This window comes from Nothoprocta perdicaria, unplaced genomic scaffold (genome assembly GCF_003342845.1).
Source record: "Nothoprocta perdicaria isolate Ctin4 unplaced genomic scaffold, notPer1 scaffold_153, whole genome shotgun sequence".
Classification (NCBI taxonomy): Eukaryota; Metazoa; Chordata; class Aves; order Tinamiformes; family Tinamidae; genus Nothoprocta; species Nothoprocta perdicaria.
Window position 1 is genome coordinate 1039056 of NW_020454683.1, and position 27472 is coordinate 1066527.

General features: G+C 38.0%; 1 protein-coding gene across 1 annotated transcript in view; it reads left to right on the forward strand.

The window, feature by feature from the left end:
* ARHGAP42 (Rho GTPase activating protein 42) overlaps positions 1-27472 on the forward strand; it is a 145932-nt gene that overhangs the window by 23910 nt on the left and 94550 nt on the right. The window contains exons 2-3 of the mRNA XM_026034963.1: positions 5814-5909; positions 25711-25772. Of these exons, the coding sequence (XP_025890748.1) occupies positions 5814-5909; positions 25711-25772 (158 nt within the window). The remainder of the gene's footprint in view (positions 1-5813; positions 5910-25710; positions 25773-27472) is intronic.

Genomic DNA, 27472 nt, shown 5'->3' on the forward strand with positions numbered 1-27472 from the left:
TATGTGTGCTTTTCTCATGGAAACGTTCGTGGCGAAGCAAATGACACTGAGGAATTTCAGGCTGCTATAGTGTTTTATTTAACCCCAGAGGGATACAATAATGCATGGAATACGTGTTGACATGTTCTGCGATGTCCTTTCCCTGGGGGCTGTGAGAAAGAAACCAACTTCCCTGAAATCCAGCGCAAAACCTGGAGGTGGAGAAGTGGTGTGGGATGGCCGGGGGCAGCGGTAGTTTGTTTTAGTTGAATGCTCTTGCTCCACGCGCCGCACGCGGGCAGGGAACACGGCCTAGGGAAGCCAGCGGGYGAATAAGGAGCTCATTGATTCCTGGGCGGCAAGGACGTGCCGGCGCGGGGTCAGGGCCCTGGTGCCACATGGGCCTGGGCAGCGGCGCCGCCGCCATCTTGAGCCCCAGCGCCCTCTGCTCTCGGTCGGGCCTTTCCATGCCGCCCACATCATCCTCCTGGCACAAGTTGGGAAAAAGGCCATAGCTCCTGGTAGTTGGGACTTCCTTTTGGCTTTTTTTTTTTTTTTTGGAATGAGAAAAGTTATTTTGATCCGCAGATAAATTCGGCTCAGCAACGAGGGATAGCTTCTACAAATAGAAATGCCAGGGGCAGTATTCTGTGCTGTGGTACTGGCTGGGGACCACGTGCAGTGGGAAAGACTCTTGTGTTGCAAGCCACTTTAAACTGCACATTACAGGGGCTGATTCAGCTGGTTATACAGAGTTTGTGCTTGTGAGTGTATGTGTTTAAAAGGAACATTAAGATGCATTTTACATTGCTTTCTAAGTACAGTTGATGTGATTCTGCCTTTGTGTTTTATGATTGATCATACTTTAGGTTGCAGCAAAATCCAGAACTCCTTAAACATCTAATTGAAGGACTGAATTGCACTTTTGAGGTATGTATCTCCATGCCTCATGTAGCTCTTGGGGTGAATTTGTAAGCCCTGTACATGCCCTCATTGGGGCTGACCCACTATAGCCTGGTTTATGCAAGTGGAAGATTTCTGGTGAGCTGTAGTTAGCCAGTTAAGACAGTTGATTCTCTTTTTCAACCATTAAAAAAAAAAAAAAGAAAAAAAGAAGACAGTAATGAATGATGAAAAGTGGAAAGAGGAAAAGATTGTTAAGAAAATACATTCTACTGGTGTTGTCTGAGTTAAGACCAACAACTGCCAAACTGGGATTTTTAATGAGCAAGCCCTTAAGACAGGAAAATATTTGAAAAATGATGATGATGTACACAATCTTGGGTGATCGGTGCTTTTAGCTGCCTAATCATTCCTATTTMCTGAATATAGCCATATTGCCAGCTGCCGTGTTTCCAGGATGTGATATGGAAAAAAGATGTCCCCCTGTGGCTTGCTCTAGCTGCAATCAGGTTGACTGCAGCAGACACAGGAGCTGCTGAAGATCAGTGCTTCTCAGTGGGACGTTCTTGTGCCTCCAGCTTATTTCTGGCTGCCAGTGTAGCTGCCTCCTTGAAGTGCTTTTTTTCCTGTATAAAATAACAAACCCAAGGTAATTCCCAGTTCATCTTCACAGTAAGGAAGCATATAATACATCATAGAGTATTCAGGGAGACGTATTCCTTGTGAGTTTATTCCTGGATAAATAATGATTGCAAAGATTGGTATTTGCAGTACTGAAAGCTTTGTCCCTCCCTCCTCACCTTTTTTTTTTTCTTTTACTTGTATTTTTTTTAACATTTCCTTGTTTATGTCTTTTGGTGTTGTGATAATGCTGAAAATGCTGCCCATAATAGCTGTTTTACAGTAACAGCATCTCCACTGAAAATCTCAATTTTAAATGTTTACATAACTTAGAAAGTAATATATAGGGTAGAATTGTTTATAGAGTAGAAGTTATCTATGAAATCAAGAAAATTAATTTATTTTTAATGCRTTTAAAAAAATCAGCAGACCATTTTCAGGTACTGAGGAGTAAAAATTAATGAAATAGATGATTATTTGTGTTTTAGCCTGTCATTTTATGAAGTACTCTAGTAATATCATGCAGTTCTTGCTCTGTTTTATTTCTGTGTATTGCAAATGCTTAGGGTTCTGCTGCTGGATTTGGGTAGCTTGTGTTTCAATCACTTTAATATTTCAGGACAAGCCCAAATGAGGTAACTTGTGAAATTCAGGCCTACAGTGCCTGGTTAGTCATACCTGGTAGAGCAAACAAGAAGTGCAAAGATTTGAAACACCGCGTGTAACTACCTTTGTTTCCTTTAGCCTTTAACTTCCCCCAAATTCAGATAACTAATGAATTGCTGCTGGTAAGATCAGCCACTCTACTAGTGCTATTTTGGAAGCTATAGTTAGCTCGGCTTCGGGTCACCAGATGTGCTGCTGTTTATTGGGCTTCAGCTTCTGCTCGGGGGTTATTGGGCCCTACTTAACCTCCCTGCTAGGTTTCAGCTGCAGTTTTTCTTTGTTAACCTGATGAACAACACCAGTTTTACTGTGGTGATTGACATCAGTCAGGAAGATCTCCCCTTGCTAAAGAAGTCATCCTTTTAGGTAAAGCTGGTGGGGAGACTTTGCACGCAGTTCCTTGTATGCACTTTATGCACTTAACTGGGGTAGGGATGTCAGTCCCTTGYGTGTTTAACAAGTGTTTGGTTTTAGAGCTTGTTTGCTACCTGTGTAGAGGGCTTGGGCTTCATTCTTCCAATAGGCAGACTGTTAAAAATAAACAGCCTTCCTGCTACAGGGAAGAAAAAATGCTTGTGCTTGCTGACATTTGAAAACTTCCAAGTTTCCTTTTCTATGGAACTTGATCCCTACTGTGAAGGGCTGAGCCAAAGCTAACTTGCTCCATTTTGCAGGTGATAGGTCTTTCAGGGAATAACGTCCCTCACTTCCTTGCTCTGTTGCAAGGCATGGTGCCCTCCTCCTAGAGGCTCCGTCTGAGAGTTTGTTTATGATTTAATTAACAGATTCAGGACAGCAGTGGGAAAGAACAACTCCAGTTGGACTGGACCCAAGGGACTGTATCATCTTGCTTCTTTTTGATCCTATATGCAGCAGGCCTTGTCTGAAGGCTCAAATAGATCTGTGTATTACAGCTCACTTCCAGTTCTCCTTTTTGGCAGTTTGAAATGAAATGAATCTCAAATGATAATTTTGCTATTTTTCTACATTCTTATACAAATACTTGTTATTGAATATGTATATTACTTGATTAAGCTGYAGGTATCCTTTCGTGGCTGCTGAACATGCAATATTTTTCTCTCGATAAGTTTGAAGTTGCTGAGAACAGTTTGCTTCTGTCAAACTCTACAGAAAAAAAGCCACCTAGTCAATTAACTTGATTGATCCTTTGTTAAAATTGGCAGCTCCATCTGAGTTATCTCCTTCCACTAACTATTCTCTTGACTGTCTACCTACCTAACTTGAACTGACTCCTGCTTTGGAGATGGRGAAAACGGGAATTGTAGGGTCCTGGTGAATACTGTAAGGAAAAYAAAACAAAATGATGTTAACAAAAGATGAAATAGCCTATTAGAAATAAGCTGCCCTGGCAACTGAACATTTTCATGGTGTATTTTCACTTTTCTCCAAGCACCCAGAAAGGTTGGGATTTTTGAGTACCTGCAGGACATGCGCACAGCATGGATGTTACCACTGGGACTCTTTGAGCAGCCTTCTTTCCATGAGGAAGAGACTTGTCCAGTCAGTCAATAAAGCTGCTAAACTTTTTATAGGAGCTTGGAAGGTCAATTGACTCTCCTGCAAAGAGAGTTTCTGTCCTTTGCTGAAGGAAGGGGCCCATATGGACTCCACAGAAAGGGAGAATCAAGCCATGTATGTTAGAATTTCAGTAGAAGTGGCTCTTGCAATACCAAAGAGTTTGCAGCTCATAAAAGGGTGATTTGCTTGAGGTGGTGATTCACTACCCTGCATCTGGAAGGAGCAAAAAATATGGAGGTCTGTCTGGGATGTCAGGACACTAAGAGGGTTTTGTTAAAGCTGGGCAAAGTATGTAGTCCTTCTTTTTCTTTCTTGTCAGGCTCAGGTATGATGATAGCACTATTATTAGCCCCTTCTAGACCGAAGAGGCAGTAGCTCTTAAATCTGATTTAATYCAGTTTTGGTGAATTACGTAGGTGCCTTTACCTCTGAGATGAGGCTTGCTTGTTGCACAGCTAGGCCTCTCTGGGACTAGATATTTTGTGCCTGAGTGAAATAATGATACTCCTAAGGAAGAAGTTCACAAGAAGAACTAACTCCATGGCTTGGCTCAAGTTTGGTAGTTTGGCTGTGGTGTTGAGCCTCGAGTTCTTACAGAATAACTCCGTTAGGTATAAGCGGCTGCAGAGTAGGTTGAACAGCTTTAATCTTAATGTGATATCCATTATTTCCACACTGTTAGAATGAGTCTTATAGTGTCAGTAATCTCTGAATGAGATCATTTTGTAAAACTTTATAAAATAATGTAATGAGCTCTGTATTTCTAATTGCATTCTTCAGACTCACCATTTCCAAGTTAGGATAAAGAAATACACCTCCTTTAGGCTGAAACATGCTCGTTAGCAAAGTGGTGTGTTAACCCAGCAAAATGAGTATCAGCATCTGGGTATGACTAATCCAGGATACAAAAAGGCAACTCCACCCTGTGTTTTTTTTTTTTTTTTTTTTTTTTTTTTTTCTTCTCTCCTCTTCATGCATTTTCCTGTTCCTTGGCATTTGTTCTGGTTAACGTGAGGAGCAATGGCAGGGTCCACTGCTCCTTGGGTTCCTCTGGTGCTCACAGGGAGGCTGGTCGCTCTGGACAGTTGCTGTGTTGTCCTTCGGTCAAGGGAAATCATAAATCTGAACTCCTGGTACTGATAGACAATTTTTACATTTCAGTAGTGCTTACAGTACAGTGTGTTTTTCGCTGAAAAACATTGAAGTCATGTAATTCCTTTAGACATAAATTCATGTGCAAACATTTTATAAAAGGATTTAGGTCTCTCTGTAGTAGCTTGCTGGAAGAGCCAGCCGTAAAACAGTTTTTGCTACTTAAACTCAAAGCATCAAGCTGTAAATACAAGTTAAGGTGTAGATCTTGTGAACAGCTGTAGAACAGTTCATTACTTACATTTCAAAAATACTGTATTTTTGACATGAAACAGCATTTTACCTCTTAGTAAACAAAACTTTTTTTTTATAATTACAGAGTAATTGTGTAAGAGAGTAATTCTGTACAGAGTAATTATGGAGTAGGAGGCACTTCGAGTGTTTAGTTTCTAATTTGTTAATACTTTTATTAAGGTATTTTTTATGTATTTTGGAGTACGAAATGYTCAGTTAAAATGCGTAATTCACAGGTTTGTGTATTGTTCCATGACTCCTAGTGGAAAGTGATATTTTGATAATGATACATAGGAGGTTAGGAATGTACTGTAATGGAATTATAGTTATCAGACAGGTTCACCTGGTGGTTTGAATCTGTTGGATAACTAACTCCATTGCAGGTGTCAGTAAGCTATGAAAGACAGTGCCTATCATGGATAAAACTGGAATTTATATAGGAAATTATTTGGCTGCACATGTAAGAAAGCTTTATCATAGTGATTTCTACTCATTTAAAGAAAATACCAAAATTATTTCTGTGGTTGTGCTGCTAGGCTATATGTATGAGTTCTGTTTGTTGGCGCCTGCGTGCAATTGTATTCAAGTTATATTCTCTCAAGTTTGCCATAGCTTGGGGTCCTTGAATCAGAAGATTGTAAAGAACACACAAAACCTTGCTCTCAGGGAAATGGTGAAACAATTCTGAATTTCTCTTTTTTTGCTTTCTTGAATTTTAGATTTATCCATAGCAGTGCAAAAATTCTCACAGTCCCTGCAAGATTTCCAGTTTGAGTGCATTGGAGACGCTGAAACCGATGATGAAATTAACATTGGTGAGTATCTGCTCTGCACTTCTCGCAGAGTCATGTTTTATATTGTTTCTTATAAATTTGTGAAAACTATTTTGATGGGGCAGTTAATGGTTTCAACTTTAATGCAACATATAACAAATGCTAAAAGCTTTCAATAGTTGGAGACCACTTTGGACTTTAAAAATACATGATGGAATATTGTGTCCTCGTGACTTGGCTCGGTTCATGGTAGTTCAAAATAATGTTGAGTCAACTGCAAGGGCTCTGAATTCTGCTACWATTTTTGAGTTGCTGACAGATTTCTTTGGGGTGCAAGTTTCCTGTGAAATAACCTGCGAAAGAAAGGAAAGAAAAAAGTGACATAGAGGAAGTATTTAGCAGGAATGCTTTCTTTACAACTAGTGAGGAGTCGAGAAGCAGGAATGTTTTCTTTACAACCAGTGCATTCCTAAGTGTGTAGTTGTTTGATTTGGGGCCAGTAAATTCACTAGCTGCTTAATGTTCCTCTTTTTTTTTAAATTTATTTTTATGCGTACTGAGAACTGCATTTGCAAAACTGAACATGTCTTGAACAGCATGTCTTGGACCTTGCTCTCCTGTAATACCCTTAAAATATTCCATGCCGAGCACATCTAATTCCGGAAGCATATCCTGAGTATGCCTTGTTCCGGTTGGTGGGTATTTGTGCCTGACAAAATTCAGGAATTCTGCTAGTTTTTACTCCAAAGCCTTGTGGCAAGAGGAAGCAGTTGCAGCGATGCTTTCCGGCACCTGCACAGCTGTGGGACCATTTCAGCCCCCTCTCAWAAGAGACCTGGCTTCTCACCTGTCTTCAGACTGAGGCTCTCCAATACCCAAAATACCTGGGAGGAAGAAAGGTTCTTCGTTAGTCTTCATTAAACAGTAATTATTTCTGAAAATAACTAATTTGACAGTACAGAGGACATGAAATACATAGGATATGACTTTTTTTTTTATGTAGTCTTTGAGAGGAAAGAGGATTTGGGCTTTTCCAAGCTGCTCTCTTGTGTAAAGCATTTTAAATCTTCTCTCCCTTCAGTATTTCCCTTCTTGTGGTTGAATTACCTAATCATTGAGTAAGAGATCTAAGCTGCTTTCTTTGGCAGCCAAGGTGAAGATTGCCTAATCCTCACTTTATTAAAATACGATAGTTAGGAATGTCCTTGGGTATGCCTGGAGATCTTCTGGATCAGTGTCTTCCATTAAGTTTGTTTGGGGGGAAAGGGAGGGCAGGAGGAGAGGAACCAAGTGTTTTTCCTCCCTCCAAACTGCCAGTGATGAACATAAATCCATGGGAGATGATGTTTCAGATATGTTCCCATGATGAAAGCTTTGCTGGATCCYAGCCTGCCAGATTTCACTTCCATGATAAAGGAAGTCATTTGCCTCCCGTTGTATGTTTGCTTACATTTGTAGTTTGAAGATACAGCTTACTTGTCCGAAGCCAGATGCTGAAAAGCTAGAGACTGTCATACTGTTCTCTAGCACTTGATTCCATTGTAACTTTTATCCTACATCCTTAAAACTTTCCTCGTTTTGCAGGAATGCTCTTTTCCTCCAAGCTTTTTTTTTTTTTTTTTTAAATGGTGACCCAATTTATTAACTGTGACATTCATTCTGTTCTGCAAAGCGTGACTTATTTTTTTCAAACTACAGCTCCTTCACCGAACCAAAAATGCGTAGCATTACAGCTATTGCAGAATTTGTGTACTGAACCTCATGGCAGCACTTAGGAAAGAATACTTGCATATTAATAAATGTTAGGTAAGATCCCAGGTGACACAGTGACATTAATTTAATAGTTTTCTGAAATAAATCCGGGTTTGCTAAACAAGTAAAGGTCATGTGAACTGAAGTGAGACTTCTTTGTGTGTGTTAATAGATCAATAGAGAACTGAGCCAACTGATACCTGGCAGAACTTTAAAAATTAATTTGGGAAATGTCTCCTAATGAACAACAAAGAACTGGAAAGGAATAGTGAGTTTTAGGATGAGAGGACACTGATTCTTGATTCCTCTATTTATCTATTTATTTTTAATAAGTCAAATCTTTAATCAGCTAATGAGGTAAATCAGTAATAGAAAAACTACTGAGATCATGAAATGGGAAAATGCTTTAAAAACTCTTACAGAGCATGCCAATCGTAAGTCTGCTGATGTTTAGAGGTTGTGTATTTAGACTAATTGGCAGGTGAATTGATTAATGTTTAGGAACTGATGTCATTGAAATTAAGCAGAAGGAGCAATTGAAATCCTTGCAACCTTGAGCCTCTGTGCAATTCCTGAACTGTCACAACTTGGAAGTTTTATTTTTTTWATATTCATTTACTTGGCTTATTGTTAAGATTACAGTTTGAAAATTGTAAACATGGTTTTCTAGTTAACAACTGCAATAGAGAAGTTACCTATTTCATACAAACTAGTTTTTCAATAGTGACATGTAATGATACCATCGTATTTTAGAAAGCTACTGAGGAAATATGAGGGATACACTCTGAGGAAGTCAGTTTTTGGATATGAATTTTATTCCTCTGTACATTTTTAAACTTTTAAAATGTAGAAATGCATTCTTGTCCAAGGCCGGAAAGTACTATATTATAATTTAGTGTGTGCAGCACTTCTTTGCTCTTTTCTGTGATTTATTGCTAAGTACTTATATATTACAAGTAAGTCATGTGTATGTCTTTTTTGACATTCTGCATATTTCTTCTCTAGTATTGTCCAGTAGATTTATTTTGCATATATTTTGTATTTCTGCTAAATCAGATCTATATCAATGTCGAAGTTGTGTCTTCTTCTTGAATTTGGTCAGTAAGTATGTTTTAAAAACCAAGGGATTTCTAATTTAAGGTGATTAAGGACAATCGGGACTTTCATTTTACTTGGAACTTCAATGTAGAAAAGACRAGGCATTTTATTGCTTAGACATTAAACAGGCATTTAAAACTATTTAGGAAAAAACAGTTCATGAAGCTTGACAGCTGATTAATTGCACTTGGAGCTTCAAAGAAGGGATTTGTTGTAGCATCTGAAGAAATCATTGCCTGGTGGATTGTCACGTGTATCAAAGCAGCTTATAAGAGGAAAAGGTAAACTGACAGGAATCAAATCCAAGTCTAACAGAAGTGAAATGATACTATGTACTCTTATAGGATAAGGCTCAATTTTTGGTCTCCCTAAGGCAATGAGCTAGAATTTGTCCATATCTTTACATCCACAACAGACTAGATGTTTGGTCATCATCAAAGACAGCCTTGTACAGGTGAATCCTGCTCTTGGGCCTCTTTCTGCCTTCCTCACTTTTTCTAAGAAAATTCATTTGTCATCTCTATGATTGTGCGGCCCAGTGGGAAGTTTTACAACAGTTTCCAGGGATGCTCTGATATGTTTTGTACATAAACACTTAATATGGTGGGGCTTAATGTACTGACTATGTTCCAAAGATTATAAAATATTTCTATTACAGGCTTAGTGTTGGAAACCCACCCTAGTATGACCTTTTGAACAAAGCTGCTTCTGTCAGAATTTCATCRTTCTACAGACAGTATGAATGCCTGGACTTAAATAACACAAATAGATATTACCAAGTTACCAAGCCAGAAGTTACTGGAGTTTATTTCAGTCTTAAATCTGTGATTCTAGACACTGTGACCTTGGTGGGGGTTAAGAAGGGATTTGTTAATGTATATCTGTTTTGCTTTATTGCACAGCTTCACCTTTTATCAGGAAAAAAATGCACCCTTTTTAAAGAGATTGAAAATAAAATGTAAAGTATTATTGGGAAAATACTGTATATACAGCATCTGAAAATTTTCCTGAAAGTTGTAGTTTTGAGTTCAGCCAGGAATGTTGCCTTAAACAAAAAAGAACATGCCTCCATTTTGAAAAGAAAAAAATTGCTCATTTAGAAGAATTTATTTTTTAGAGAGTTTTGTTTTGTTTYGAAGGAAATACCAGATTTGACTACTAAAAGCAACATTTTTTTTTGCTCTTTTTGTCAAGCTGAGCTATTATAATAGCGTTCAGTTTAATATGTATTTCCTGCAACTTGTGCATTTTTAGATACTCTCTTTATATAGGTCATCAGTTCCAATACACAAATCATACATCACTTTTTTTAAAGCTTCATAACAAACTTTGCATACACAGAATTACAGTAGCATTCTTAGTATTTGCACAAATCCATCTAGTATTTAATTTATTGGATTAATTGTTTTCTGTTTCCTTCTTTCATTACTTTTTTATGATTTCTTTTTTTATAAGTGTTTTTACTATAGATGATCTTTCCAGAAGAAAAATATCTATGTATTTGTGACTGTAGAATGCCTTCTTATATTCTTTCTACATTGTTGCAGATAATAAAGATGTATATAATTTATAAATTTATACAAATTTTTACAAATAAATTTATACAAACTTTATAAAAAGTTTGAAACTTTAGAAAAGGTTTGAAATGTACTGCATTCATTTCAGACTTGGGCGTTTGTGCACAGTTTGTAACATACTCTGTCTTGGATATGGAGGCTGACATTCCTCAGATCAAATACAACATGTTTTTTTCCAGAATTTTGAACATCAAAGGATTCTTACTGAACCCTTTTCAGATCTGCCAACAAACTGGGTTTAAGGCAGAGTGCCTTCCAGCTTCACTAGCTTTTTTTTTTCATCAAAAACTACACGCTTACTGACAATTGTCAGTGTTGTCTCTTCCCCAGTTTTGCAGCGTGTGGGGCAGCATGTGACCTGCAGTCTTGCTAGAGCTGTAATAGTGCTAATTGGTATGAGAACATGGATATTAGGGACATGTGACTCAACTGAGCTGTAATTTTTTGTGCATTTGAAAAGTTATGCAGAAAGTGACATCTGTGAAACAACGACACGATGAATGATTGTGATTAGTGCAACAGAAAAAAAAAGACATTATAGCAAAGACTGTTTTATCCTCTTCTGCATGTGTTTTCTGAGTTGTGGACGATGCAGATGAAATAATGTATTAAATATTGCTCAGTGGAGTTCTGATATTGTGCCATCTTGCTTCTCTAAGAAGGTCTTGCCTGGCTGGTATCAAGAATAAATAAAAAGCTTGATGTTTTAATATAAGCCTCTGCTCCTCAGAATTGAAAGTAACCAAGAGAAATGTACGTTATCGTTTTTTCTTTTTAAGTTCCCTGTGCCAGCATAAAATCAAAGGTTGGCCATTAGAGCATTTTACTTTAGTATCTGTTTCTTCATTAGTCTGCCATTTAGGAAAAGCTCTGTAAGACAAGTATTTCTCTGTGTGCTTGTTGGTTTGGATTTTTTTTTCTCCTACAATCAGAAATGGTTTCAGGGTTGTATTATGACAGATGCTTCAAGTAGCATCAGATATTCAGTTTAGAAATATTATAGGATTATGATGCTCTGTAAAATCATTATTATTATTTGAGCCAATAGGTCAGATGTTCCAAAATGCATTTTCTTCCCTTATTGGAGCAGTTTTCTGTCCGTGCTGCCTGCACTTGGGGCTCATATGATCTTTGCTGAATCACATCCCGGSTCATTACTGGGGCAATACAATTGCTGGTAACTTGCCATCTGCAGAGTGTTTAATTTACCAGGCAATTATGTTGTATATAGCCATTTTGTTACCAGGTGAACTTTCAGAAATCAGCTAAAACCTGCTAGAGATGGAGAACTATTTTTTTTCTTCCTTTTTAAGGGAAGAAAGAACTTTAATACTAGTTTTTTGTTAGAACTGCWGTGTCCTTAAGGCTCTCTTGCTGAGCAAACATGCTAGAAACTCCCAGTCTTCTCTGCTTCGCTTGTATTATCCATCCACAGGCCTAATGCTTTCAAGTTAGCTGCTGTGTGCCCTCTTCAAGAGCCTATTAGAGTGACAGAATGTTATCCTCTAAGTGATAGAAAGAGATATCTGCCTTGGAAACTTTGTGTCTAAAACTGCACAAATAAAAAATTGAGAAGGTTCCCCCATCTCTTGTAACAATGTAAAACATGAACAGGCTCTAAAAACACATTTTATTTTTTTAATTGAATAGATTATGCACAAAATGCTCTATTTAAAAAAAAAAAAAAGAAAAAAGGTAGAGAATATTATAGGGATTTTATACCTTCATAAAGCATGTGCAGGCAAAGCTTGGCATAGGGGCATTGCAGTCTCAAAGTTAGAATCCTGACTGTCTTGGAGCTACATGGAGGTTGATCAGGAATGCTGCCAAGCTGGCCATGATCTCAAGCCAGTATATCTCCATTTATTGTGCAATGGCTTCTTGAATTTTCTGTGTGTTTCACATTTAATATTTTAATACACTAGCCATCTAACGTCTGAATCATCTTACAGGTCACCTTATTAACCCATTGAGATGCTTAGACACTCAAGTAGGCTCTTGCTAGGTTAATATTCTGCAATGTATTGCACCAATTTTCCATTTGTAAGCAGTTTTGTGGATGGCATGAGGAAATGCCTGGAACGGGCTGCCCAGGGAAGTGGTGCAGTTGCCRTCCCTGGCAGTGGTCAAGAATCGTATGGAGGAGGTGCTGAGGGACGTGGTTTAAYAGCTAYGATGTTGAGGGGCTTAYGGTTGGACTGGATCATCTTGAAGGTCTTTTCCTACCATAATGATTCTACGATAGCTATGCTAAGAATTCCAGGGGCTCAAGTTTATTGCTGCTTTATAGACCCAAGAAAAGAGTATCTTGCCGCTGTCTTGAGGATGAAGTTCTGGGAGTGGATTTTGTTTGCATAAGCATCATCCCAATAACTTTTTTATTCTGGTTGATACCTGAATGTGTTGACCTGTGGAGCATGTTAGAGATATATTTACTAAAGRCTTTTTTTCAGATGGGTGGGAAAGAGTTGAATCCTGTATGAATGAAGCAATGAAGGCTAGTTGTGATTAACTTTGMATTTGCATAGAGATATTGCATAATGTTTTTTCCATATTAATTACCTGCCTAGAATTGCCATTTTTTTTCTTCTCCCTTCTCTCTCCCTAAATAAATTTTAAATTTTAAGCTTTACTTTTTTTGGGGTGACCTTCAGAGCCACCTTGCCTAAGCCACCTATGAGAACAGAACAGATCTGTTTGTTACTCCTCTTGGACTGTTTTTATCTGCAGAAGTTAAGCAGAAACGTATTCAAGATGTAAAATGTCTGAAATATTTGTTTAAAATCTGTTCCATTATTTTTATCCCTCTTGCATATTTAAACAAATGCCACCTTTACTGAAAACATTGTTTTGTTTTATTGAAGCCAAGAAATGAAGGATCTTGTGTCAGTGCTAGTGTCCCACAGAGGCTTCAAAACTGCAGCTGCACCAGCAGAAAGATGTTGGTGTTTGTCGATCCAACCTACGTCTGTAGAAGATCAAATTATGCTAGTAAAGCAGGAAATAAAAKTAATGTTGCAATAGGCTTTTATCTGTGCAGAAGGAACAGGCTGAGGATGTTGCTTTCTTTTTCCCCAAGATGCATATCAGAACAAGGTTAAGATCTGCCYGCTTCCTTCCCTGTTACCTTGAAGTGCTTATTCAAATAGCAGGAATTAGCCAGGGCTGGCAGCTTCGGTTAACTCCCTTCCTCTCTGCTCTGCATTTCTCTCCCCGCAGGAGTAGCTGGATGTGAAGCAGAGGAGCTGCTGCAGTTCATGTGCTGGTGTGTAAAGAGAGGCTGGAGTTAGTGCCCTTTCCTTCTAGCACACAGGTCTGCGAGTGGTGATGCCTTGGGCTGCCGATTGCCTTGGAGTTGCAGTGTTTGCAGAAGGAGACTGGTGCAGGTGATGGACAGTGATAGCTTCAGCTATCCTGGTGCATTCTGCTAAGTGGATTAAATGAGAAACACCTGAGCTGAAAAAAAATCTTTTTTTGTTCCTTATTATTATTCCTTATTTCTTATTATTCCTTATTACGTTAATTATATAAACTCTTGTAGATGCTTTCTGCTTCATTATCCTCCCTCTCTTCTTTTAATCCTCCTTCCTCCCAGCCTAGTTATTGCCCAGCTCCATGATTCCTTTCAGAACTGGAGATCCCAGTGGAAGTATCACATCATGAGTGTGGATGCCTATAGGGAGACAGTTACAGTCTGAGGCCTGGAGAATTTCCCTACAGAACTGATTTGGAAATAATTGTTAGGGAAGCGTCTGCTCCTGCTTCTCAGAATGTGCTTGCTCTATTAGTAGGGCATAATGCTTTAAGGTTGTCAGGTTAGTACATCTCTTGAGCAATAGGCACTCTTTTTGAAGAGCAGGTAGTAGTTTGATCCATGTAGGTGTTTACCTTCAGGCTTGAACAAATCAGATGAGGAACTGGTATTTTCTAAAATCAGAACTCTCTCAAAAGTTAAAGTTTAGCAACACAGGATGTCCTTAAACACTTTGTAGGCCCAAATTCAACAAAGCAATTATGATAAACTTAATGTTTGAGGTATTTGTTGATGTTGTTCATCATTAAAGTGCTCCACCATTCAAGTAATAAATGCAATGGATTTTACAAAATGGAAAAAAAAAATGCATTAATGATTCTCAGCTGCATTCTGCATTATGTTACTTTTCCTTTTACTTCCTCTTATTTCAGCACCCACCTAGAGCCACCCACATGTAAGGTTTATACAGCTGTGAAGATGGAAGTCTTGGCTTTTTCCCCTCATTTGAAGTGTGGATGTGCCTCTGAAGAATCAGGGATCTGGCAGACTCAAAGTGTAGTCTCAATTACTTCTAATTCTAGTGTTTATGGAAAGCTAGGATTGAGTATAACACTTTTTATTCAGTGTTATATGTTCTCCAATGCTGCCCCTCCCTATTATCTTATTATTTATCTGTTTAAAAAAAAAAAAAAAGTATGAAGTAGCAGTTGTTTTCTTAATTAATATTAATGATTTGTGTTTCTAGTCAGTTTATATGATGCTCCTTTTCAGTGAGATTTTGCAGAGGAGGGGGAGGCAAAGGAAAACAGCAGATGGCTGCAAGAATCTCTGACCTACCCAGAATCTGCCTTTGATCTTATCTAGTCTCGAATATCTAGGCCTGTGTTTTTCAAAGATGTTCTTTCTGTGACAGACCTTGGATATCAGTTGGCACTGGAGAAGTCTGATCTGTTCAAGCCAAAGGTTAATAATTAATTTACTTCAAGATTAATTCAGACATGATGGACTTTTACCGTACACAAAGTTATGCCACTGAGTTCAATAGAGACCCAGTCAAGCTGGTAGGGTGGCAGTGGATGTCTCCAAGAACTCAACTTCTGTGCTCAGAAAAAGGTGACTAGTGAAACCACAGGAAATGGCTTCCTTGGCTGATGCACCAAGAGTAATGAACTGAATGTTTGTTCTCCCGCCCTGTTGAGCTATGCAGCCAAGGTGCCTTGGCCCCAGGGCTGCCTTTGTGTGGGGCTCCACCAGGTGGAAACAGAGGCTGATTCCTCTTTTAATATCAGCTGACAGGTGTGATGATTTTAAACCTTTTTTTTTGTTATGACATAGAAATAGAGTTTCATAGTGACTCCTTTGCTAAAACTAGTACCTATTTATTCTACAGTAAGACATTATGGAGATATAAGACTTAACATACAGATACACTTGGACTGAAAATGCTATCTAGGTAGTGGCTAGAACCAGAAGCCTCCACTCCTCTATAGGAATGTTAAAGGAAGGGGAAAGTCAAAAAACAGCCAGGCTCCAATTAGTGAAAGGTTTCTTATGAGGTGGTTTTCTGTATGAACGAGTGACTGCATGGGSTTATCTGGAAGATCCTTACAATATTGCCTACAAAGCCGAAGACATTTAATACTAAATGATTACGGAATACTTTGCCTTTATAGGTAGTTTTCCTTGTGACTCTGGACAAGAAGCAGAGAAGACCTGTGGAACCAGAGTTACTAATACRGGAGCCAAGATACCATTCCCCATTGGGAGCTTCAGGGCTGTCCTCAATGAACACAGTGGCTCAGCCCATATTGATATTCCCAGAACAGCTGGGTCATTTTTCAGTACTTYTGAAAATTCTGCCCTGAACTGTGTTGTAATTTCTGTGAATTTTCTCAAATCTGCTGATATTTTGTGGCAGTGAGATTAAAGAAGAATTATCATAGAGATTTAAAAGCAAATCAAGCAGGTGGCTTCCCCARTAAAATGCTACTGTGACAATGGTTTACGAGAGGTGATTGACCAGACTAACCCACAGTGGGACAGGTCAGCTCTGCGGTCTGTGGCAGTTTGTATTGTGGGCAGTAGCTCATTAATGAACCCTGTATACCAACACCAAATTAACAAAGCAAATCTCTCAGCACTAAGATCATATTCACAAGTTTCGCCACTGGTATTTCCACAAATTGTGGTAAAAAATGGTCCATGTGTTTTGAAACAAGATTTGCCTCTCTGACTTAAGTTATGTCCTTGTGATGTACTGAAGGTCGGAGACTCATATTCTTGTGGGACCTGCATATATAACTTAAGGAGAGAGGAGTTCACCTTTGCTAACATAGTTGCTGAGATGGTTCAAAACTTTTCTGCTCTAGCCTCAAGATAACACGTTTTAGGAGAGGTTCTGTGGACTWGTAGACATCTACTCTGGGCTTTTTATTCCAAAGCTCCACTAGCGTTTTACTTTCCRTGTGTTTTCAACTAGTGTTTTAGATTCTCTTGTTAGTGTTGTAGATTCTTTGATGGGGTGAATCAATGAGTTGTTGCTCTTGGGTGGCTTTCTTGTCTGCCCAGCCCTCTCAGACTGTAAACTGCGTGGGCAACAAAGAGTATTTTGCTTTGTGCTGGTAAGCTCTGCCATAGGGCATTGCTATTTTAGGGTGAAGTCTGGGCACATACAGTGAAAACAAAGTTGCTGAACAGTAGCTAATGCTCATAGTCGTATCTGTCGAGTGTAAGGCTCAGGATGTGATTCTTTGGAATTAATTTCCAAATATAGTTTCATAAGAAGAATTGCAAAATAGAAAACAGATTTCYAAATTGAATTACTTGTTTTCAAAATATTTACTGCTTGTATAATCAGAATACACTTAGAGGTCAGGGTATATATATTAGCTGTTTTTTTGAATGAAGCATTTATTATAAGCATGATGATGTTTGAATTTTTTTTTTTAACACACCATAGGATAGGCAGTCACTTTAAAAAATATTTAGGAACACTAAGAAATGTTTTGCCTTTGCTTAATTCATCTGGTGTTCTCTAATGGATTTGGTTTGTGAGGTTCAGCATGAATAAAGCAAGTCAATTTAATGATATCAAGTRAAGTGGTTGAACTGGTTTGAATTGTGTAATGTTGTGTGACTTAAGGTTATCTCAGAAAGTGTCATGTTTGGCGTGTGCAGACAGTGGATCTAGAACTTCTAGATAACCTGACTTTTCTTCTTGCGAGTTTACTTAACTTGTACATAAATATATAAGGCATCTTATAGACTCTTTGGGAAAAGGAGTGGTGGGGAAAGCATGAAAGCCTTGGCTGATGGAATTCCTTTAACTCTTGCTATGGTTTACATTCAGCTGTCCATGTATTTGCAATGCAATTGCTACCTTTTATAGCAAAGGAAAGGATTCTGAAGTGCGATACTGTTGTAACTGGGTTTAGTTACTTAACTGACAAAGTTTTCAGTAAATGCCAGACAGTTCTTTAATGAGAAAAAGGATTTTCACTTCTAATAGTGATCCTTTCTTTTMTGTTGCGCATATGTTTAGAAGTAAAATCACCTTGAAATACTTTGCTATATTTGTTCATGAAGTTGCGTGATACAAAAATATTTTTGAATACAAATTTCAGTTGCCTCATATGGCATGGACATATTAGTCTGTATTTACAAATGTGTATTCAAAGCTTTGATTAAGCTTAGATCTTGGTTTGTTGCCTTATGTGGTGTGTGTTAGCCTCTAGTTGGAGGCAGGTGTCTATAATTCTCAAGCAAAAGATTCCATTTTTGTTTTCGAACTCAGTGGTCTCTTTTGCTCTTTTGTTGCCTTTACATCATGCAAAAACCCAGGGGAATGGACAGAGGAAATGTTCATGTCCATTCCTGTGAGACACCCCTGGAAAAAAACGTAGGCATTGAACGCCAAAGAACATTGTAGAATCAAGGAAAGAGAATATTGCTAAATTCGTTTTAGCTTGCTTTCCGTTTCTGTCTTCATGAGTAATTTGGAGCAGATATTACTTTGTCAAAGCTGCCTATGGGTGCTAATATCACAAAGAGCCAATATGCTCCAAAAAGTGATGCTGAGGAACCATCACCACTTCATTTACCCTAGATTTGCAGAGCTGCAATTCAAATGAACTAGGGATAAGACTGTTTTTTGGTGCAATTATTTTTGGTTATGTGGATTTCAGTCACAATGCTGTGATCAAATTCTTAACTTGACAATATTTTAGTGAAAGATAACATCTTGAGAGAGCAATGCAGAGTTCTTGAAACATAACTTCAGACACAAGCATTTTAATTCTGTCATTCAGCATGTTTTTTTTTTTTCTTGTCTTTTTCTTTCAGGAGCTTTAAATTAGGCATTCTTCACCTCGATGTGTCTATCTGTCTCTCATCGTACTTTTTTTGTGATCCTGGTGTACCAAGAACTTGGTTGGCATGAAGTTAACATGCTTATTTTCAGTAGATGAGGAAAATGTGGCCAAATGTGACCTTTCTTCAGAATTCAGGATAGGAATTGCCATAGGAAATTAAATTACACTTAAAGTTATGCTGCCTGTGTTAGRCTATTATAGTTGTAACTTGATTTTTTTTTTCTATAGGCATGTCTGTATTTATTCAAGATAAAACATCTTTGAAATGGGAGGGAAGTTACCTGATTTTTAGTTACCATAGTGGAAAGTTTAAAATCAGGATTAAGTGCAATTTGCTTCAAAATGTGAAAGATTAAGGTAAAAGCCATAATACTACTTGATTGAAAGAGTTGGATTAGGCCTTCATAGAGTTTATTTACCATGCTAAATAGAGAGTTTACAGTAAGAATGCTACTTTATTGAGTCTGRTACTTTGAGCAGGCAACGTGAAGCAGTATACCTTGATTGAATCACGAGAACTGCACAGTCCACCTAGAGCTGCATATACCTTTGTGTAGCTCCCCATGATGGAGTCTTCCCTGGGAATCTGTGGTTATTAGGATTTTAAATTTAAGCTACTACTTTCTGTCAGAATTTGCAGTCGATCTGATGCTGGGTATGGAGGTGTATCCATGTCTTTTTTAAACCTGTATTCGTGAAATCTTTGCTTTAGCTTGTGTCTTTCACTAGCAGAGTACTTTTTTTTTTTTATTGTATTAAGAAGAAGGTACAAGCGCTGTTTCTGTTCTTATGGAGGTCATGATGAATGTAAACACAGACTGAAGGAATGCATGAGGTCTTTATTACAGATCCATAAAATCTGATACCCAGCTTAGGCAAGTAAGAGAAACCAAATGGGAGAAGAACAAACTTCATCTAATATTATTTTCTTAACCTAAATAAAACTGAAACTATTGAAGAGATGAACATTATTTTGCTCTGATCTCTAATAAAGTTGTAGCATAAGGCATCGTTTGCCACTACTGCTGAGCTAAAAGTTGCAGCTTATCTGACATGCTCTTAGCTTACAAACTGAAATTTAGATGAATGCACAAGTAATATTATCTTAAGGGTAAATTAAATAAAGTATTGACTTTAATATATCGGGAATGAAGCCCAAGAGACAGTGAAATTGGTAAGAAAACAACTATTTGGAATCCTTCGCTTCTCCCTGAGTAAAAAGGTGGAGGGGGATCGTTAGGAAGATCTAGCAGGCATCTACTTGTCCTAGTACATCTTTTTTGGAAATCTTTAAAAATATGTATTTTTCATAGTAATATGCTAGGCTTATCTTGCTCTGCTTTTTAAAAAAGTTACAGCTGTACTCACAGACTTGATCAGATTAGATTGTACATTTTTGTGAATTGCACAAATCATTCCTTTATTTCTTATTAKAATTCCTTATTCCAGTAAGTTTGGAGACTAAAAACCTAATCCTACAAGTTCACTTTGAGTTGAACTATGCTTGTTGTTCCATTTAAAGCTATAGATATCTGTACTTTTTCAAAGTTGTATAGGCTTCTGTTGTGGCAGTGGCGGGGAAAAGAAGAAAAAGAGGTGTTAACAAATCTTTTAATTGTCTATTAACAGTTCAGGTTGTGCCAATGCAAAAGGCCATCTTTGGTTTATACTAGGCATGAATTACAGTTGAATGTAATTTGTTATATATTTTTCCCCCATATTTTCAAAACAGTTTATAGCTGTAGATTTTATTTGCTGCTGTAGATTTTAGAAAGCTGTGAATTACGTGCAACTTTCATGGCTGCAAATAATGCTAGTACTTAAAGGCTCTGAAAACACTTCTGTGAAATAGTAACTATTCAGTCGTATTTACTTTCGTTTTAGACTTGGAAAATCCTCTTCTCCCAGCCGTCCTGCTACTTACAGATCTTGTATTTATTCTGCTCTATCACTGACGTCTAGTAAAACAAGTGTTAATCCTTAGGAAGTTTCCTTAATGGGCCTTAGGGTTCTTTTTGAATTTTAATCTGGTAATGTGTTACTTACTGGAGAAATTGACCTCAGAGTCTTAAATTGAAGTTCATGCTCAGGCCCAATTTCCGCTGCAAAGAGCCTGTTCCGACTTGTCCATGCTACATCTGACCAGCTGTGGTGAGCACATACACACGGAGTGACCTTCTTGCTTCTGAAAGACGCTTCCAAAAGTGTCTCAGAGGCTTCCTCACGCAGCCCAGCAAGATGCAAGGAAATGTCCTAGCAGGATCTTTCATTTTTGGTGCCCTTGTGAACTGGATTCATCATATAGTAAGATGTCATAAGAACAGCTTACCTGTTTATGCCAGGCCGGCATTCACGTAGTTAAGGATCATGGTGATTGCAGCTTACAGTACCGTAGAATCCTGTTTAGTGCACCGCAGCATTTTTATAAATTGTCTACATTTTTTAAAACTATGTGTGTAAGTAAGTATAAGTTAAACTAAATGTGTGTATGTAAGGTTTTTTCTTTTTTTAATTTTTTTTTGTGAGTATAAACAGTTTGTTCAGATCTTCCACAGTCACCTTCCATTTTGGCTCCGTTRAAGGTTACCCTTCAAACCTGGTTTTACATCTCTGAAATCAAATCTGGCCAGAGACATTAAAGCTAGTTCTTGTTTCAGTATATATTGTTTTCCTTTGTTCACTAAATGTAGACAACATCATGCTATTGTATACAACTTTTGACTGTATAATAACACTTTACTTGTCTGTTAAGCTAATTATTGATAGTGTAGCTTCCAGGTGATGCTCTCTCTGCAAGGCCTTCATAAAGTTAATTGTGGATTTTGATTTTTTTTTTCCTCCCTTTCTCTCCTTTTTTTTTCCCCCTATGAACCACAGGGTAGATTTATGGCAATAAGTCAGAATTCTAGGCCTTAAACAATAGTGCTAGCATGTTTCCTCATGCAGCACGATAATTAAAGGTCTTTTCGTTTGAAAATACAGAGGTTTTTTGTTTGTCTGTTTAAAAAAGGGTAACTGAAGCTGCTTTTCCTGAAGAAAGTTTTCCCGCCAGTTGTTGCTGGGTTGGGACCGCTCCAGAGAAACAGCTGGTTGTGCTGAATTCTGGTTGTGCTGAATGAGGTCCCAAGTGGGTAAAGACTCAGTGGATCTTCTGTGGTGGGAACTGTATCTCGCAGGCACCGCTTCCACCATTATGTATCTTACACATCCTTGCAATGGTCCTTAAATAAGAAGCAGCCTGTAAAGCTGCTCAGATCATGTAAACTAGCAGCTTGTAGCTAAATGGGAATAAAATAAGTAAATGAAGTGTTATTAAGCTGATTAAGGTGATGCTTCTTTGTTTTACATAAAATGGTGCCTCACAAATTGCTCCATGGAAAACAGTTAGAAAACCCTAATATTAAATCCACTACGTTGTGTTGCTTAGTGTACTCTATATTATCAATATGTGGTCAGGATTTGTTTCTTATCAGCATATTCCCATGACATTTCCTCTCAGAAAATAACTTGACTCCTCCTAACCTCCCCCCCACACACACATTTTGTATTTACAAAGTTCACTTTAATTCCTCTGTGTCTATTCAGATTTAAAAAAAAAAAAAAAAAAAAAAAGCGTATTGCAGAATTAATAAGAAAAGGTTATGACTTCTGTGTGGAATTTGCGGACTTCCTGACAGGCAAAAGTAGGCCACGTTTAATGCCGATGAGTCATATTTTTAAATCTTCTGGTATTTAGGTATACAAATCTTGAATTAATGTGGATTTTTCTTTCTTTTTTTATTTATTTTTTTTAAAACAAACTCCTCTTGTGGTGGGAGGGGGGGACAGAAGAACCAACAAGGCCCTCAGGGCCATCCTCACTGCCCAGGTCTCTTGCTGCCCTAGAAATGCAGACCCCGATGCCCCTGAGCTGCATGATGTGCCTGGACTTTCTGTGCCTGACGTGTGCGGCCGCTGGGACATCGGCAAATGTCCCTGTGAGGAGGGAGGCTCCGGCAGCAGGGACGTCGTTGGCCTCGGACAGCGCTGCTGGGGAGCAGGGATTCAGTGCATGTAGAGAAGCTCTGACCTTGTAAATCGACCCCAAAAGTGAAGGGAAAATGTTAGTATGCTAACTCATGCTCTTTTTCCTTGTCTAGCTTGGTTTTATTTATATCCTAAGCAAAAATTTCAACTTGAAAAACCTCTAGTTCTACTTTGAAATTAGGAAGATGCAGCAGAAGCTTCTCTGGTTTTCAGTTCCCCCAGAGTTTCCAGACATTCTTTTTCCTGGTTTCTACTTCCTGCTGTTCTTAATTTATTACCTTTTGTGCTGATAAGAACAGTGAATATTGCGTGACCAGTCGGCTCACTTTCATCTTTGCACCAGTAGTGCTTTTCCTTGTTTGCTCCTCTACACCCCAGACATACGTTTGATTTAGAAGAAATTTCCCCGCATTTGGGGACTGGAAACTGGCTGTATTTGCTACAGCTACTCTAAGGTGTAAAATCTTATTTTTGCTTAAGCTCTGTAGTGATAAAATAATGCCAGGAGCTTTTGTTATATTAAAAATGATTTTAATGATGTGCTGAGAAACCACATAAAGACATAAGATGATGGGGAAAAAAAACCATTTAACTTCAGGGCAATCCAGATCTACCCTGGTGCTTAGAATGATCATTTCTTTTTGAAAAAAAATCTGTCACTGTAAGTCACTTCACAATTAAAAAAAAAAAAAAAAAAGGAGGAAGGAAGGGGGTAATGGAGTTTGAACATGTGATCACAATAACAAATCGTCTTGTGGTTTAAAAATGACCACTTATTTCAGTGAAATAATCTGGAAACAATTTATCTTGCTGACTTTACTAGAAACTCGGCTCTTTTTCTAAAGTGCATTCTAGTTCCTTGAATAGGTATTAACATTCAAACGGTATGTTTACCCTGTTTTATTTGAAAAGTTTTATTTTTCTAATGGTGGATAAAGAATCACCGTGCCACACAGTGCAAAGGACAAGCAGACTGTGTCCTCTTTTTCTTTCACTGTCTAGGATTAATTTCTGGAGAGATACTTGTATAAAAATAATAATTCAACCATATCACTTGAGGCTATATATTTATTTTTAATAATTTATTTTTACAGACTCGTAATGGTAGCCTAGATATTTTTGAATGTAGCATTCGAGAGATATCTCATATGATAACTTCACCACTCAGTTCTTCAGATGTTTCTGAACTTTATGTTGATAGATAGGACGTGATGAGCTGAGATAGTGATTCATTTAATTCAGAACTGAGTTCTTGATGTCAAGAATTAACAGTGATCAGCTAAAGTAGCCATTAGCTAAAACTGTGTTGAGGAGGAAGCTTATAAGAGAGGCTTAAAATTTCTTTCACTTGAAAGGTGCAAAAAATATCACAGAATCACAGAATGGTTGAGGTTRGAAGGGACCTCTAGAGATAATCTAGTCCAACCCCCCTGCTCCAGCAGGGACAGCTGGAGCACAGGGTGCCATCCAGGCGGGATTGGAAGATCTCCAGAGAAGATGAAGACTCCACAACCTCCCTGGGCAGCCTGTTCCAGGGCTCTGTCACCCTTACAGTTCTTCCTCACATGGAGATGGAACTTCCTATGTTTCAACTTATTCCCATTGCCTCTTGGCCTATCACTGGCCACCAATGAGAAGAGCTTGACCCCTTCCTTTCTACGTTCTCCCCTCAGGTATTTGTACATATGAATCAGATTCCTTCTCAGACTTCACTTCTCCAGACTAAACAGGCCCAGGTCGCTTAGTCTTTCCTTGTACGAGAGATGTTCCAGTCCCTTAGTCATCTTTATTGCCCTCCTCTCTCAAAGCTCTATTTCCCTCTTATACACCCAAAGCTACACCCAGTGCTCCAGGTGTGGCCTCACCAGAGCTGAGTAGAGGGGCAGGATCAAATAACTGGTAATTGTTTTTGTGAAAGGAAAAGGCTTCAAACCCAGCTGGATGGATGTCTAACTCACCAAGTGTGTTTGGAATAAACAAAGCACTCATAAGTAATGGCAGGAAAAAAGGATTTGTCAGCAGAGAAGGAATCAGAGGTCAAGATACGCAGGTGTAGCATTACAATTGCAGAAATTAAACTATGTAAGATCTTGCAGAAGAACTCGGAACAAACAGCACAATGCTTTTCAGCTGTATAAATTGAAAAGGAGCAAGAAGATTGTAATAGTGACCTCTACAAAGTCTAGATGGGATAAAGGATAAAACTATTTCAGTATGGTCTTAAAACTAAGTAACAGATTGTGGATCCTGAAAACACAGCCAAGGAAAGCTGCATAGCGACTTTCTTTTAGAAAGTAATGAAATGAAAGTGAGAAGTGAATGAACCCTTATTATTGGACAGTGATAGATCTGGTAACTAAAGAAAATAGAAAAATAACTAAAAGGACAAGAGCTCTSTTAGCCTATACTCAGTGGTATATGTTTGGGTAGCTATAAAGGTTTCTTATTTTGCATTTTTGTCCGTGGAGCTGTGATGCTAAATTCTGAACAGCCTGTATGTCTTTGGGAAAGATAGGAAGGGAGGGAGGGAGGGAGGGAGGGAGGGAGGAAGGATTTTCTTAGAGAGACTTGCACTGCTAGCCTCTCTCAGAGGGAAGCCTTGCTCACCATCCTCTCAGCTGGCCATGCAAGGCTGTCTCAGTGCCCTCTTTCCTGAAGACGTGTTACTTGTCTTATCAGTAAGCTTTTTTGGAGACCAGTATCTCAGTATGTTTTTGGAGACCCCCCCCTTGCTCATGTTGACTTATTTGAATGTAGTTATTCACTTTTATAGAAAAAAGAAGGTTATGCATGACACTGTGAAGCATCATGCCATGTATAATTGTTCCAATGTGCACACAGTATGGAAATACTTTTTTTTTCTAGTTGAGGGCTGTGATTTCTTCCTATTGCTTGTGTTTGGGTGAATTTTGTAACTGAACTGTTATGTTTGAGTATTTCTTCTTATGTTTTGAGAATGATCTCCGCACGTTTCAGGATAATGACTTTACTGTATTTATTTTAAACTTTTTTTTTTCTTTTATGTGTGAATCTTGGGAATGGAGTTGATTCATGGAATCTGAGGTCCCTTCTTTTCACCTGTTGTCAATTCCGTACTTTGTGCCTCACTCTAGATCATTGATGACTACTGACCTCCTCAGTGAAATACTAGGCAATGGTAGTATCTTGTCACCATGCTTTCAGTCAGATTCATGGACTTCTTTAGTCTTCTAAAATGTAACATGGAATTGATCTGGACGTTGTTTTTCTGTTGCTTTCCTTTTCAGCTCAATCACTGAAAGAGTTTGCCCGGCTTCTGATTGCTGTTGAAGAGGAGAGGAGGCGACTGGTAAGTCTGATGGGAGTAGTGGGTTGCATTGGGACTCTTTATATTAAGTAGTACATTTTTCATTTCTCTTGAAATTCCTGTTTTTTTTTTTTTTTTTGTATTTGTGCAATAAGTATTTCAGTAAATATTTCATAAGAACCATTTGATATTCTACACAGGCTAGCACATGTGCTAGCACAGACTCCAGCARTATTTAGTGGCTAGTTCAGCTAGATATTTCTGCATTACTTTAAAAACTGTTTTCTCATTTGTTTCCCCAAAATAACTTTKAACACTCATATACCTTTTCTTTCCCCTTCTTGCCTTTTTGCTCACAAGTAATAAAGTAAACTGTAAGTGAAGATCTTACTATGGAAATATAGGTCAATATTCTATTCAATATAGATCAATATGGTTCATTTAGTTAGTATTTACAGACTGAATTTATTTATTTATATTTTAGGAGTCTAATGATTACATACTAATAATCAAAAAATCTAAAGAAAAAGAGATAGGAACAGAAGCCAAGTTCATTGCTTCTGTCAGACTCCTGTGCAATATTGTAGGTCAAACTTGTCAGATTTGCCCTCCATCATACTGTTCCTATTCCCCCCCTTTTTTTTGGTACTGTTAATCTTCTGCATGTTTTTATTTACTTTTGTAGTCGGATCTAGCCATGTTTAAGAAGTTTCAAATATGTTCTCCTGCAAATCTGTTGTTTTAAAAACAGCTCCATATAAACAACAAAACTACTCTTTCTTCCCTTTTCAGTCAATCATAAATAAAGAGGAAATGAATTGGTCTGGTAAAGATGAACTTCAGTAGAGAGAGTTTTAGATATTGTGAAAGATTAGCTCAAATCCATACAAATAATGTGACTGACTTTTGTTTTTCTTCCTTCTGTGAGTACTGCTGGAGGTGGGGGAAAGTGTCTTATGACTCAGATTGTAAGAAATTTATTAATCCGGGAAGAGGTTTGCAAAGGTCTCTTTCCTGGAAGTAAATACACACAGAATTGGTCAGCAGCTATTTCTGTATCACATTAAAATTTTAAAGTAGCAAAATCACCAATATTCACATGGTACAATTCCATAGCTCTCATTACCTAAATCCAGGAGGTGAAAGCTTTGATTTAGTTTCATCTGTTGTTTTCCTTCATTTGTATGTGGTAGAGGAAGTGCATGAAGGGGAATGCTCAAARGTTTACCAGAACACTCACCAAATCACTTACTAAGCAGTGTTTCAGGCGAATAGCTTTCCCATTTAGGTTAAAGATTATTGCGAGGTAACTATTAGGAAAAACAGCAGCAGTGAAGAAGGGATGGCTTTAGTTTTAAAACTGGCTAATCTTTCATAGTGAGTGTATGTGTACGTAACTTCTGTTTGATTTTAATCTCTTTTTTTCTCAGATGAGTCACTCCGTCTGTTTCTAGAGATTTCTGGCCATTCTGTGGTTTATAATTTAACCATTCTATATAATATTTTACTTGATATTTTATAGGAAGACAATTACAGTAAAAGGGGAAAAATCATTATTTTTTGGTGAGTCATAGCCTAGCCAGGTGCATTGCACTGTTTCTAGTATGACTTGAGTGGGTCGTGCACAGATTCAGTAGCTGATTCAGATCCGACATCCAGGGTCAGAGCACTAAATGAAACTTCAGTGTCATGGAAAAATACTTCACAATAAGTTAAACATAATACAGTCATCAAAGCCATGG